Raw genomic sequence first — 15303 nt, 5'->3', positions numbered from 1 at the left:
GGAAGGTTCAATTCAATTCAAATTCAATTCAATTCAATTCAATTCAAAAATACTTTATTAATCCCAGAGGGAAATTGATTGCTGTTGTAGCTCAGAATAATAATAATAATAATCAAGTCATCAAAGAGTTGTTGTATATTACAATGGCTGTTGGCAGGAAGGATCTCCAGTAGCGGTCAGTGTTGCAGCGAAACTGAAGAAGCCTCTGACTGAAGACACTCTTCCGTTGTCGGACAGTCTTGTGAAGAGAATGCTCAGGGTTGTCCATCATTTTCTTGATTATCTGGAGAATCCTTCTTTGCATTATCTCCTCCAGTTGTTCCACAGTCGTCCCAGAACAGAACCAGCCTTTTTTATTAGGCTGTTGAGCCTTTTCAGGTCCCTGCTTCTGATGCTACTACCCCAACAGACGATGGCTGAAGAGATTACACTCTCAACAACAGACTTGTAGAAGATCTGCAGCATCTTGCTACAGACATTGAAGGACCTAAGCGTCCTCAAGAAGTGCAGTCTGCTGTGTCCCTTCTTGTAAACGGCTTTGCTGTTCTTTCTCCAGTCCAGTCTGTTGTCCAGGTGAACTCCAAGGTGTTTGTATTCCTCAACCACCTCCACTTCTTCTCCCATGATGGAAACAGTGTTTGACTCCACCCTGTTTCTTCTGAAGTCTAAAATCATCTCCTTTGTTTTGTTCACGTTCAAGGTCAGATGATTGTTTCCACACCATGCCACAAAGCGCTCCACCAGCTCTCTGTACTCCGCTTCCTGTCCATCCCTGATACACCCGACAACTGCAGAGTTATCTGAGTATTTCTGTAGATGACAGGTCTCTGATTTGTACTGGAAGTCTGAGGTGTACAGGGTGAAAAGGAATGGTGAGAGTACAGTCCCCTGTGGTGCTCCAATGTTACTGATCGCCTGGTTTGATGTGCAGTTCTTCAGCCTCACAAGCTGTGGTCTGTTTGTCAGGTAGTCTTTAATCCAGGCGATAGTTGAGGCCCCCACCTGTGTCTTCTGGAGTTTCTGGCAAAGTACATCAGGCTGTATTGTGTTAAATGCACTGGAGAAATCAAAGAACATGACCCTGACAGTGCTGCCTGCTTTGTCCAGATGACAGTGGGTTGGTTGGAGCAGCTGGATGATGGCATCTTCAACTCCAACTCCATGGCGATAAGCAAACTGCAGCGGGTCCTGATAAGTTCTAGTTTGCTTATTCAGGTGGACCAACAGGAGTCTCTCCAGGACCTTCATGATGTGGGATGACAGGGCAACCGGTCTGTAGTCGTCATTGAGTGATGGGCGAGTTTTCTTTGAAACTGGAACAAGGCAGGATGTCTTCCACAGGCCTGGAACCTTCTCCTGGGCCAGGCTGATGTTGAAGAGGTGTTGCAGAGTCCCACAGAGCTGCTCTGCACAGGCCTTCAGTACCCTGGGGCTGACACCATCTGGACTTGCAGCCTTGTTCCTGTTCAGTCTCTCCAGCTGCCTCTTCACCTGACTTGTAGAGACAGATAGGTGGGAGGGGGAGGTAAATGGGGCAGCAGCATCTCCTGACTTGGTTGAAGACAGATTCATAAAACCAGAAGAGTCCATGACTGCGTTAGAGGAAAAAACAGCTGGCGTGTGACAGGAAAATGTTGGATCAGAGGAGGATGGGATGTCTGATTGGCTGGGGACAGGCGAGGAGGATGTTGGGTTTGTTCCTGAACTGAACCTATTGAAGAACTTGTTCAGTTCATTGGCTGTGTCCAGCTGCCATCTGTGCAATCCTTTCTATGCTTGAAGCCTGTGATCTTCTTCATCCCTGACCAGACATCTCTGATATTGTTCCTCTGTAGGTTGTTCTCCAGCTTCTTCCTGTATGCCTCCTTGCTGTCTCTGATCTTGATCTTCAGTTGCGTCTGTATACTCCTCAATAATTCCCTGTCTCCCTCCTTGAAGGCTTTTTTTCTCATTTAGCAGATTCTTCAGTTCACTGGTGATCCAGGGTTTGTTATTAGTGAAGCATCTCACTGTTCTGGTGGGTATGATGTTGTCCACACAGAAGTTTATATAGTCAGTGACACATCCAGTCATGGCATTGATGTCCTCTTCATATCCTTGGCAGAGAGTCATCCAATCTGTGGTCTCAAAATAACTCTGCAGGGCTTCTTCAGCATCCTGTGACCATTTTCTCACAGTTCTTCTTGTCACAGGCTGCCTCTGAACAAGTGGTTTGTATTCTGAGCAGAGAAAAACAAGACTGTGGTCTGATTGTCCCAGAGAGGGTCTTGTTTTGGACATGTATGCATTCTTTACATTTGCATAACACAAATCCAATGTCTTGTTTTCTCTGGTGGTGCAGCTGACAAACTGTTGAAATGTTGGAAGTGTAGCAGAGAGTGAGGCATGATTAAAATCACCAGATATAGACACAAATGCATTGGGGTGCTGGGTTTGTAGCTTAGAGACAACGGAACTGATGGCATCACATGCATTTTCAGCAATGGCTGAAGGTGGAATATAAATGGTTGCCAAGACAACACTAGTGAACTCTCTTGGCAAATAATATGGGCGACAACTTACTGCCAAGAGTTCAACATCTGGGCTGCAGAGACGACATTTCACTGAAACATGACCTGGATGGCACCATCTGTTGTTGACAACCACTGCCACTCCACCTCCTTTTCTTTTCCCGCTCCTCTTCAGATCTCTGTCTGCTCATACAATCAGGAATCCTGGCAGAGAGACGCTGGAATTGGGGATATGGTCCTGCAGCCACGTCTCACTGAAACACATAACACTACACTGCCGATACTCTCTCTGAGTCCTTGAAAGGGCTTGGAGTTTATCCATCTTGTTGGCCAATGATCTCACATTGCCCATTATGATCGATGGAAGAGATGGTTTGAATTTCCTCTTTCTCTGTCTCCATTTTGCTCCCGCTCTGCACCAACACTTCTTGCGTTTTAGCTCATTTGGGATTTGTGGCTTCAGTTGAGGTATTATTTCAGCCTTTCCCAATGTAAACTGGCTTGTTGCCATGGTTACGCATCATAAGAAATGCTCAAAAAGTGAAAAAAGTGAAAAAAATAGCAGTAAAAATCCTCCAGGCTTCACAGCACCAGAAACAGAAAAGTAAAATGTCCAAAAAAATACCGTTCCTCCCGAGAAACCAGAAGAAAAAATGTCCAAAAAAGGCAAAACTTACACGTAGTCAACAGAGCTACTCCAGCATGCAGCCACCCAGAGCAGCGCAATTCCGTAAAGGTTCGATCCCGGCTCCGGACAGAGAATTCTGCTGTTGTGTCCTTGGGCAAGACATTTAACCCCCCTTGCCTGTTGGTGGTGGTCGGAGGGACTCGTGGCGCCTGTGCTCAGCCAGTGCACCCCAGGGCAGCTGTGGCTACATCGTAGCTCATCCCCACCAGTGTGTGAATGTGTGAATGACTGATTGTGTTGTATATCACCTTGGGGGTCCCAGGAGTCTAGAAGACCATTCACCATTTCCACTTAAAATAGGAAAATGTAAACTCGTGGCCAAAACGCACAGCTTCACTTTCCTTCTGTTCTGGCGTAAACCTGAACCGGTTATCTGCTTGTGTGTAATCAAATGTATAGGGGAATGCTGAAAAGGCAATAGCCATGAGGTTCTGGACGTTTTCCTCAGACAGACTCATGGCAGTTTTGACATATTTTTGACTGAATCCGCACGCCGCTGCCACTCGAACTGGAAAAACAAGTGCTTCTCTAGTAACTACAATGAGGTATGGAGAGGTTCATGACTGGGGAAGCACTGACTGCTCTGGAGTAGGACATTCAAATATTTGATCTCAAAATAGAAGTTTTTATTTTAATTTTGATGCTGAATGAATAATTTTGTGGTTTAGGTAAGGTGATAGCAAACGAGCGAGCCAAGCTCCTGGGAACTTCCAGATCCAGATCAACAAAAAGCTGATGGCTAACCAACCATTGTGGTGGTGGACAAACAACAGTGGTAACAGGGCCTCAAAGAAGAACTTGAGAAAGCCTGGAGAGTGAAGACATCAGGGGCACCCGTGGTCATCGGGGTCACTCGGGTCAGTACTCCCAAACTGGAGGAGTGGATGAAGTAGATCCCAGGAAAAATGTCAGACATCTCACACCCGGAACACACCAGCTGATAAGCGGATTGCACACGAAATTTGCACGCTGCCCATTTCTCCTCTGTTCATATCAGTCGACAATTTTTGACGAGCGCTTCTGCTTACGCTTACTGTTTCCCAAACCCTGCCCACCCCACTCCCGTGTCCTTGCTGTGTGTGCGTGTGTGTGTGTAACCAGTTTGCCCTGCCTCTTCTGTTATCAGAAACTGTGCCAATCCTACTGTTGTTTTGTAGACCAGTTCCTTTCTAAATGGTTAAGTAAATAACTAATGTTTGTGGTAGTGTACAATGCTGTTGTATATTTAAATCATGGTTTAGTTTGGTGAGAGATAAACTTTACTGTATTTATCCTAGTGAATCTAGTAAACTAGTAGTAGCACATTCAATGTCAAGGAAAGTAAAATGTTATTATCAGGAGAGGGAGAATGTTTAAGTAGTTAGCAGCAGTGTGCTAGCCGATGGCCCCCTCCATGAGGTCACCAAAGGTCAGCAGAACATCATTGTAGCTTCTTCTGGGGAGAAAAACACTTAGAAAAAAATTAAAGTTAACAGCTGAAATAGCAGGAAATAATACAGTTAAAGAGCAGATTGTGGAAGAAAGTAGTCGAGTGTGAAAAGTGGTCAGTGTATCCTCCAGCAGTCTAAGCCTATAGCAGCATAACTACAGAGATAACTCTGGATAACCTAGCCTTTTTATATGGAGGCATGTTGGAGGCAGGGCAAGGGAGAGCCGTCTTTACCGACTGTACACTCCACCTCCCTCTACTCTCCCACTTGTCCAGATCTAGGCTAACATCAGATTTTAACCATAGGCCCTATCAAATAAAAATGTTTTAAGCCTAGTCTTAAAAGTAGACAAGGTGTCTGCCTCACGGACTAGGGCTGGGAGCTGGTTCCACAGGAGAGAAGCCTGATAACTAAAAGATCTGCCTCCCATCCTAATTTTAGATATTCTGGGAACCACCAGTAAACCTGCAGTCTGAGAGCGAAGTGCTCGGTTAGGAACGTATGGAACAATCAGGTCACTGATGTATGATGTAGCTTGATTATTAAGAGCTTTATATGTGAGAAGGAGGATCTTAAAATCTATTCTGAATTTAACAGGTAGCCAATGTAGGGAAGCTAAGACAGGAGAGATATGATCTCTCTTTTTAATTCTCATCAGAACTCTAGCTGCAGCATTTTGGACAAGCTGAAGACTTTTAATTATATTCTGTGGACTTCCTGAGAGTAATGGATTACAGTAATCCAGTCGTGAGGTTAACAAGGATGCCGATACGAAGCGCTCGTCGTTCTGCATCGTCGCGCTGCCGTGTCTGGTGTGTTCCAGGCATCATTCTAGAAAAGTGCAGTTCTAGGAACAGCTTAGCTACTGCAGACCCCCCCCCCTCCCCCGAGGCCTCTGGTAGAGAGCTTGAAAGGATGAGACCACCTGTGGGGGTGTCCTGTCTGGCTGTGAAGCAAACAGAATTGATGTCTGAATGCTGGTAACAAGCCTTACCGATTTACTCTCAGGTGGAGCATCAAAGCAAAAAAAAAAAAAAAAAAAAAAAAAAAAGGACACACAACAATACATCAGGAGCAAGCTATCAATGCGTCAACCTGATGATGAATTATAAAATCAACATTGTTTAACTGAACAATCACACGACAATAAATCATAGTGCATTTAGTGGCAACGACAGCCTTAAGACAATTGTTGAACGTGCCCAAGCCCATACTTTTGAGAGCACCATGTGTGCACCTGTGTGTGTACACGCGCTTGTTTATGTAAGGTTTCTCTATAGGAGCGTCCAATAGAGAGTGTGAGGGACCACAGATCTGCTCCCCAAAAATGTGTAGGAGACGGGGGGAGCCCCAAGTCCCAGAGATCCAGGCACTGCCCCAGAACACAGGAACACCAAGGAGACTGCAACCAGAAAGGCCCCCGTCCCCTCGAGAGGCACAGAAGATCGCCCCGGGGGGCCACAACCAGCAGCCAGCAAAGTCCCGGGAGATATCAGCGGCAAGCCCTCAGACCCGCCCGCAGAGCCCAGGGTCCCAGACCCCACCAGGCAGCCACCGGGATTGACCAGACAGGCGCCAAAAATCATATTGTATTGATCCATATGGGGCAATATTAAAAGCTGCTGTATCATAATGTTACTGTTTCTTTAAGAAAAAAGCGAATGATTGAGATGCAGGGAGATGTGGGTTCATCTCAGCTGCATAATGGACTTCTCTGAACCACTGTTAAGGGCAAATGTCCTTCGGTCTGCAGTTTTTTTTAGTTCTGCACAAATGTTACAAAAATAAGGAAATATTTTAAATTACCTCAGACAAAGCTTCAGGTGCGCTGAACGGAAGCATACGCTGCTGCAGAAAGCAGACTGTCACGGACTTGTTGTTTTCAGGAGCTTTATTTTATTTTGGCAAGTTAAGACAGTTATTATTCTCAAATGATGTTTTGTATAACTGAGGAGCACAAAATGGTGAATAGTAGCCAAATGTATGTTAATTTATGTTAATGTGTAAAAGGGGAAGGTAAACATGTTAGCTTCTTCCTTCTCCTTTTTTGAACAAGCTGAGATCTTTCTTTTAAAATACATTTTTAGAATGTGTTTTTTTTGTCTTTTTCATATATTTTTATGGAAAATAGGTCTGATAACAAATGCGTGTTCAAAAATAAACATACTCATTCATTCATTAACTGCAGCTCTGCACCATCTCTGCTGAAAGAGATTGATGATGCATTCAATGCACCTCAAAAAAGGAAGGCATGGCAGGTAATAAATGACGTAATCAATATAACCATGGTTTTTACCAACAAGAGACCTACATGGAAAGATACACTGCAATATAACGGTCAGTTGTATCTGATGCACACTGAAGCTACCGGGACAGTCACATCGCTAATGTCATGAGCAAACCACCGGTTTGGCTTGGTGAATCCCTGATGGAGAGAAGGCAGAAAACCGCACAGAACCTTAACCCCATTTACGTGATCAACAAAGCTGAGTGAAACATTAATTTTTACACCAAATGGTTTTGACCTAACTTTTCAAGTTAGGGGTCAGAGTAGTGAAGTCCAAACACAAGGTATCAGAGGAGCGACGGGGCCAAATAAAATAGCTTCCATGTTTTGCTCATTAAAATTAAAAAAGTTCACTGTTAACCATGATTTATCTTCACTGAGGCAGTTGAGAAGGGGACCTGTAGAAGAATTATCAGCATGGCTAAGAGGAAGATAAAACTGACAGTCATCGGCATACAGACTAAACAAAATCCCGGTTTGCAAAGGATCACTAGTGGCAAAAGGTATGATGTCCTTTAGGGGGTGTTTGCGCTTTCTTTTAAAAACCAGCATCACAGATGTGAATCACAATCACACTTAATTCCCCATGAAGCCATTTCAAATCGTAGCACAGCTTGGGGAAAACTGCAAGGATTTGCGCCTCGAGTTGTCCAAAGGGCAGTCACAGCTATCAGGTCAATGGAGAGAAAAGGTCTCCTCACATCAAAGAAAAAAGAACTGGCCGGTGCAATCAGTCCTCATGGTGTAAGAGAAGCAAAAGCAGGAGACGGGATGGACCTGCATGCCAGGGTCTGATTAATAATTATTTAATGTGTCTTTGTGATTGTGAAGCACAGAAAACACATCCCAGTGAGACAGACTAGGGATGGGCAATAAATTGAAAATGTATCGTTATCGAAATTTCTGATTCTTATACCATGTCAATAAATTTGATAGTACAAAAATGAAAAAACTGTGTGCAGGTTTGGAATGTTCATGTCCCTTCAAGAAGCTGTACCACCTTGAGTCAGGTAAAAATGTGACTTGATATAATACACGTGACAGCCTCATCTAGTGGACAACTTTTGTTTCTGTGCATACCTGTAGTTATCGTCCATTTATCGTTCTCGAGGTGAAATCCTCAATATATCAAGATATTGGTTTTAGGCCATATTGCCCAGCCCTAAGACAGACAGAACATGGAGACATGCAGATCGCCAAAACGTATCCAGGCAGTAAATACATTCCAAATTAGCATGTGTTGGCGAGCTAACATGGTAAAAATTCACACTTAGCTCTAAGAGAAGGGGTTTTGTGAAGAGAAAATGGGAGACATTTTGTGGGGTTACACCCCGTTCATAACAGATATATATCACTGTAAACCCAAAAGTTCAAAACAATAAAATATATTGAGTAGTTGAAACTAATAATTAAAAAAAAAAGATTTTAGAACTCAAATGTGTTGAGCTTGTTTAACCTTTTCCTTGTTTTAAGTGCATAGAACTCAAACGTTTTAATTAAACTGAACAATTTCTTTTTTAAGTAACCATAACTTAAATTAATCAATAAAGGACAACTTAACTTTAATGAGTAAAGTTAACCAAAAAATAATTGATTTATTTTATGTTTCTATATTATTTCATTCATCTTTACGTCAACCCTAAAGTGTGTCTGATAAACAGACTTGTATATTATTTTAAATATTTGTGGATTTACAAGAAAAACATCCACAAACTAGCAATTTTGTTGGATTTCAGGAACAATAAACAACTGGTGGGGGAGGTGCATTGTGGGTAGTCATTTTTTTCAGTTATTTAGCTCTATTTTGGGGTGTTTATGCATGTTTATTGTGGAGGATTGTTGTTCTCAGTTATTATTTCATTCAGTGTTGCAGAAGTGTTGCTACCTTTTGTATCATGTTGGCACTATAAGAGAGGAGGTTGGTCAAAGTAATGCTGTACGGCTGTGCTGTCCCATTGTTAATAATACTGTGGTTGTTCACACCAGATGCTCTTGACTTGACTTTGAGTGTTCCACTTTCATTGGCTGTTAGCATTTATGGGTGTGTGAGTCATGATCTGGAGCTAGTTACTGCCTTCACCAGCCTGCCACATTGTCATTTCTAAGTAAATTCAACTTATTTGGGTTAGGGTTTAATAGTTCCATTTAGAGTTCATATAAGTTATAATATTTAAGTTAGTAAAAACATGTAAAAAAAGGTTCAAATAAAATAAAATATGCAAGTTTAGTTAAATTAAACTTTGTAAGTTGCTTAAGTACTAAGTTATAGGTTGGAGGTAGTTAAATGCTTTGAATTTATTCAGGTCATATTTTTTTAAGTTATGGTAAACTTATAGTTTTTAGATAGTTAACTTAAAAATTATTAGGTAATCAGTTTCCTCATAAATTTTGAGTTCAGTGAACTTATTCGGGGTTACAGTGTAATAAAAGCTCTTCAGTAATTGGCTAATTCCGAGAGAAATCACCCAACAGGGAGGCCCTAAAGAGCGAATCCTACACGAAATCGTTCTTTTAATGTTACTGCGGAGGCTTCTTGATGCCGAGCAGTGACATCACGCACTGCTGAAGGAGTCGTGATAGTCTGACATCTGTGCAAAGGCTTGACAGGGCTAAATGTGTTTAAAGACATAACAGCTGAGAGGACTGGGCCGTCGTGTCTCACGGTAATTTTCCCCCTCCCTGAAGTTTGGACAAAGGAGACACACCTAATGTGCCCCCTTCACATTTCCATCTGCCCCCTATATGCCTGTCTAGAAACGGCCCTGTTGGGGTTTGATGCCCATGGAGTGACAATTTTTGGAAAGAGGACCAGAGGGTTGCTTGTGTTGCAACTTTAGGGAGATCAAACCCTCAGCCTCCCTGGTAAGGTCTACTCCTAGTTACTGGAGAGGAGGGTCTGGTTGACATTTGACCCTCAGATTGAGGAGGAGCATTGTGGGTTTGATCCTGGTTTTGGAACTGTGGAGCAGGTCTTTCCTCCTGCTAGAGGGATGGAGGGCACATGGTCCACATGTACATATGGGTCTGGAGAAGTCTCGTGACCGTGTCCGCATTGTAGCGTTTATTTGTGTGTATTACTGTATTAACAGTAGTGGCCCGGGTTGTAAATGTGCTGTTTGCTCCTAAATGAACTTTCATGCTCTCCTAAAACCACGAGAACGTTCAAACGTCTCAGCTTTATTTTCTTCATTCACAAATAAAGACGTTGAGTCCAGGTGACTTAATGAGAGCGAGATGTTTCCTCTGTCACAGCTGGACTAAAGTCACGTTTGTTGCCACAAGAGGCCTGAATCACACAGGACAGGAGTCGAGTAAATAATCTGTCAAAGTGCATCGAGTCACACCTGCCAGCAGCCACATGAGGAAGTCTAGGGCAGAGACAAAAGGAGACATGGCTTTGGAGTTCGGTTTCAGATCTAGAATATAGTTTTAGGGTTTGAAACGGTTTGAGCCTTTAGTAAAAGGTCATGTGAAGACATTTGGATCTGAGTGTTTAGGGAAATGTTTTCTTATTCTGGGGACTCAAACCACAGAGCCGATCCAAACACGACTCATAACGACAGCTTTGTTATCCTTAAACTGCTTTAAAATGTTTTAAATCTATATTTTTACAAGTTCCAAATTTAGGTTGGAAATCGTGATTTGAAGCTTGTGTGTGTAATCTAAACTGGCCATGTGCACTATAGGAGTTCAGCACTGCTATCATTATTACTGGAGAAAAAGAATCAACAAATAACAGGAATCCTGCTATCAGTGAACGTATTCACTCGAGCATTCAGCGAACAGCAGGATGAATGGATGAGGACAGGTTCCATCAGGGCTCCGATCCAGCCTCAAATAAATATTAAATAAGGTTTATAGTCATCTTTACATGTTTTGATTTAATGGCAGCAAATAGTTTGATGGTTACAGCGTCAAATGTCTAATGCCACATAAGAACCCGATGTTTTAAAATGTCCAAAAAACCAGGAAGTGGCTGCCCCTGTTTTGGGAAGGCTCCACTCCTCATGCAGCAGTGTGGTTTAGCGTACACAAACAATAACAAAGGAAGAAAGGAAACACCTATCATTTCATCCCTGAGATGACTGAAACCCCTCTGCAGCCTGACGGACATGAGGAGCTGCCGTCGGGAACAGGATTCCACAGAGACAAGCAGATTTTGATGACACCACGTGTTGACATCAGCAAGACACCATCAGCTGACTCAAACTCAGCCAGAATGATCCCAGCAATAAACCGTGTGTCATCATCAGTTTGTGTAAAAGCCCACCTAAATCATTCTAACAGCAAAAGGGTCTGTGTGGATGATAACTATGCTAAAAAACTTTCTAAGAGGTTTGTGGCCACCGTCTGTCTAGCTGGTTATTTTGTTGTCAGAAAGCGAACCAACAGGCTTTTATTCTGAAAATACAACATGGCTGTCCCCCCAATCCTTAACCAGTTGGTCACCATCCCGTTAATCTTCACTAAAGTGGTTTTCTCTGAGAGTCTGGTAAACGTTCCAGTTACAGAGACCGCCCTGATCACCTACCTGGTCTTAATGGTGGGGTTCATTCTGAGAGGAAACAGTCCTAGGTCCACGTCTTCGCTGTCGGGGTTGAACTCTAAAGCCCCTGAGACGTAAATCAGGAAGTAGTCCCAGAGTTCGGGTAACTTCTTGGAGGATAGAATCATGAGTGTGACTTGAGCACGGCCGTTTGCTGTAGAGAGACAGGAGCGGTGCAGGGATGGGGTCGCAGTGTTTTCACTTCCCCCCAGCCTGCCTTTAAGCCTGCTGGCTGACCCAGCTCCAACCGTCCACTCAGCACCTGCATTTAGCTGACGGTCTGCTCCCCCAGGACCAAACAGTCCGCCCTATTTCCACCATCCATCACATCCCATTTTATTTAACTGACTTTATGCAGAAACTGGCAGCCTTAGAGATGGCCCTGGGTTCTTCTGTCAGCATGTGGTCAACTGAGATGGATTTGAAAGGGACTAAATCAAACATCATCGCTTTTATTTAGTCTGACTTGTAAATACAGTAAATCAGTTCACATCTATAATTCTCTTTGTGACTGTTATCCTTTCATTCTAAAAAAAATAAGGGTTGACGGGAGAGAAATGAAAGATTATTTAGAATGTGAGCGTTTATTACTAATAACAGTTTGTTTCCTTGGATGGTGCAGACCCAGAGCAGATGTGGTCTTTCCCCTGAACTCGTCCAAACCCACAACCTACCAGTAGATGAGCGACAGTCCATCGAAGCGCTCAAGTTCTCTCCCCCGCTGTTTCAGCAGAGACATAATATCCGAGTGTGGTCCAGGTCCAGGTCCAGGTCCAGAGCCCCCTCACGCTGCAGCTAAAGTTATAATTTTAATGCATGAATCTAAAGCCCCCGTTCTGGTGGTGCATCATCACGCTGCATGCTCCTCCGCTGTCCTCGTGCTGAGCGCAGAGCAGAACCCGCGTCTGAGTGACGAAGAGTCAGCACTTCATCCTTTAGATCAATGTGATTGGACCTAGTCTGACAGGGGAGGGGTGTGGCTGCTGACGGACATCCACCTGCTGCTCCACTGGAAGGAAACATTTACTGGCTTTGTAGTTATTTATAAGTGAATCTTTTTTTAATGTGCAGCTTTTGTTATTATTTTGTTTTTTGTTTGATTTGTATCAGGAATTTTCCATGATGGCAGCCTTCATTCTCTCATTGATCACCAGCTTAAGAGTTCAGCTGACATCAAAAGCAAACAACAGCCAAAGGGAGCTGGGCGAGATCCCTAGTGACCTTGGAGGTTCCATTAATTTAACGTACTGGTTCCTGGACCTGCTGCCAACTCTGTTCCAGACAAGCCTGCAGCGTTACGACACTGCCATCTGGGATCAGCTGGACAGGTTTCCAAGGACACAGACTAATCGGGCGGCACACAGAGACGGACACGTAGAAAGACTATTTTTATAAACCCTTGGTCCATCAAGCACAGAATTAAAACCAGGTAGACTTCACTAAGCAGTTTTGTTGGGAAGCTTTGGGACCTGAAGGCCAATAATGAAGATAAATTAGTTTCAACCACACTAAGCAGAAGATGAATCTTCTCTTGTTCAGGCAGCTGGTGTGAAAATGGGAATAATACTGAAAAGCACTTTTTTAACTTCCTCAAATTCTCATTTAAACACCATTTTAAAAGAATCTCACTGCAGGGAAGGAAAATAAATCTTATATATATATATATATATATATATATATATATATATATATATATATATATATATATATATATATATATATAAATTATTGGGCCACTGATAGCAAACCAGAGTTGTTCACTTGCAATCACAAAAAAAGTGATTTTCCTTACAAATTAATTCTATCCCATGTATCAAAAAGGAGTACACCCTAATTATAGTCTGAGGAGAAAAGCCACACTGAAGACTACAACATTTGAACTAACAGGGATTCAACCACAGGTGAGTCTGATTGTGGCGTAGCAAGTTTAAGCTGGGCCCCGATGCAAGTGTTGCTTTAGTCACGCTCGCTATCCAGCCAAGTAGCCAGGGTGCATGATCAATCAGGTCACAGTGAAAGGACACTCACACTGTCACACATCTATAAGTCTGTCTGTCTTTCTGTCTGTCTGTCTGTCTTCCAGGCCCGTGGGCCCCGGTGCACCAACACACCCTACACCAGTGGAGTGATGGGTGGTGGCGGTGTCCTAATGTGGAGCTGCATGAGTGCTGCTGGTGTTAGGGAGCTGCATTTCATTGATGGTGTCATGAACTCCTGCTCTATACTGAAGGGGGAGATGCTGCCATCACTTGGTCGTCGTGCACGTTTCCAACATGACAATGACCCAGATCACACATCTAAAGCTACTGTTTGCATTTCTGCAGAAGAACAGGGTGATGGTGATCGAATGGCCAAGTAGGGAATTCTGAAGCAGCAAGTTGAGCATCACTCTCCACCCAGCATCCAGTCTCTAGAAGAGCCAGGAGCTAGAGGGCAAAGAAGGCTGATTATGCTACATCACAGGTAAGTGGTTCAAAGGTAACTCTGCTAAAATGTATGCTCTTGTATCTTTTCATGACAAGTAAATGATGCTGAAGTCATCGTTTAGAGCTTTTATCGTTTATTGTACAAGGTCAGCACAAAAAGCACAGTTACATGTGAAAACAATGCAACTGTTGGTTTGTACACTGGTTTTCTAGCCGGAGGTTTTTTTTTTTTTTCAAACTTAGTCCTTGGGTGTAAAGAGACAATAAAACTCTCACACACATACGCAAAACAAATAAATTCATTTAAATAAATGAGATTAGCAGAGATAAAACCATCATTGTTCAAAAGCTGGTTTTTGTTTCAGCCATTTTTTACCTGAGAGGTAAAGGTTGCAACACGTGATGTAGATTGTTCCAAATCTGAGGTCCTCTAAAAGAGAACGAGGAAGGACCAAATGACATTTTGTATTTAGGTGGTTTGCTGTCTCCATAGACACTTTTCACACTTGTTTTCCTCGGTTTTTAACACCAGAAATAAAAATACATAACCAATCACAATAGCAATAACGTATTTACATACAATTTAACATCGTATCATTCTATGTGGCTAAAGGCTAAATATTTGACAGCTGTATACGGCGTTGTTGACATGGTGTCACGGTGTAGGAGGTGGAGATGGCGGACCATGTGTGGATGAGCTGAACAGAGGAAAAATGCAGGCTTCGGTAAAAGTAAAAATGGTTTAATGGCAGGATGGGATGAACAGGACACCAACAAACAACAACGAACTGACCAAGGACAGGGGCAAAACAGGTGGTTTAAATACAGAGGGCTAATTAGGGAAACATGGGCAGGTAAACGAGGGACAGGTGAGAACAATAAGGGCAATCATGGCAGGAGAGGAACACAGTCAGGCGGTCAGGGGCAGATCGTGACAGTACCCCCCCTTAAGGGCGGAAACCAGACGCCCATAAGGCTACACGACACAGGAGACGGGGACTCGAAGACTGGACTGGACTGGAACATGACTGGACCGGAACATGACTGGACCGGAACATGACTGGACCGGAACATGACTGGACTTGAGCAGGCGTGGGGGCCCAGGCAGAGAACTGCTGGAGCAGGTGTGGGACCCAGCAGGGACTGCAGCAGTACGAGACCTGCAGGCATAAGCCCCACAGCGTGGACCAGGAAGTGGACGAACGGCAGGAGCGACGCCAGAAAACCAGGATCAGCGGCAGGCACTCGACAGCCGGTCAGAGCAGGTGCACGGCACGATTCGCTGGATCTCCGGCAGAGGCTTGGGTGCAGGGAAGCAGGAGAAGAGCGGGGAGACCAGCCCTACCACCCCGGAGAACGATGGCGTGCGTAGGGGGTGCAACTCCCTTAAAGCTCCAGGATCCGCGGCTTCCATGT

At 43.7% G+C, this 15303-nt stretch overlaps 2 protein-coding genes across 2 annotated transcripts in view; one reads left to right on the top strand and one right to left on the bottom strand.

The window, feature by feature from the left end:
- si:dkeyp-72e1.9 (syntaxin-binding protein 4) overlaps window positions 1-12327 on the bottom strand; it is a 113984-nt gene extending 101657 nt beyond the window's left edge. Inside the window, exon 1 of the mRNA XM_015968937.3 lies at window positions 12136-12327. Coding sequence (XP_015824423.3) covers window positions 12136-12200 — 65 coding nt within the window. The 5' untranslated portion in view covers window positions 12201-12327. The remainder of the gene's footprint in view (window positions 1-12135) is intronic.
- Window positions 1-13779, top strand: part of LOC139063907 (zyxin-like) — a 30210-nt gene extending 16431 nt beyond the window's left edge. The window contains exon 3 of the mRNA XM_070546963.1: window positions 13545-13779. Within this exon, the coding sequence (XP_070403064.1) occupies window positions 13545-13642 (98 nt within the window). The 3' untranslated portion in view covers window positions 13643-13779. The remainder of the gene's footprint in view (window positions 1-13544) is intronic.
- Window positions 13780-15303: the final 1524 nt, after the last annotated feature.

This window comes from Nothobranchius furzeri, chromosome 18 (genome assembly GCF_043380555.1).
Source record: "Nothobranchius furzeri strain GRZ-AD chromosome 18, NfurGRZ-RIMD1, whole genome shotgun sequence".
Classification (NCBI taxonomy): domain Eukaryota; kingdom Metazoa; phylum Chordata; class Actinopteri; order Cyprinodontiformes; family Nothobranchiidae; genus Nothobranchius; species Nothobranchius furzeri.
This window is presented reverse-complemented; position numbering and strand designations above follow the sequence as displayed.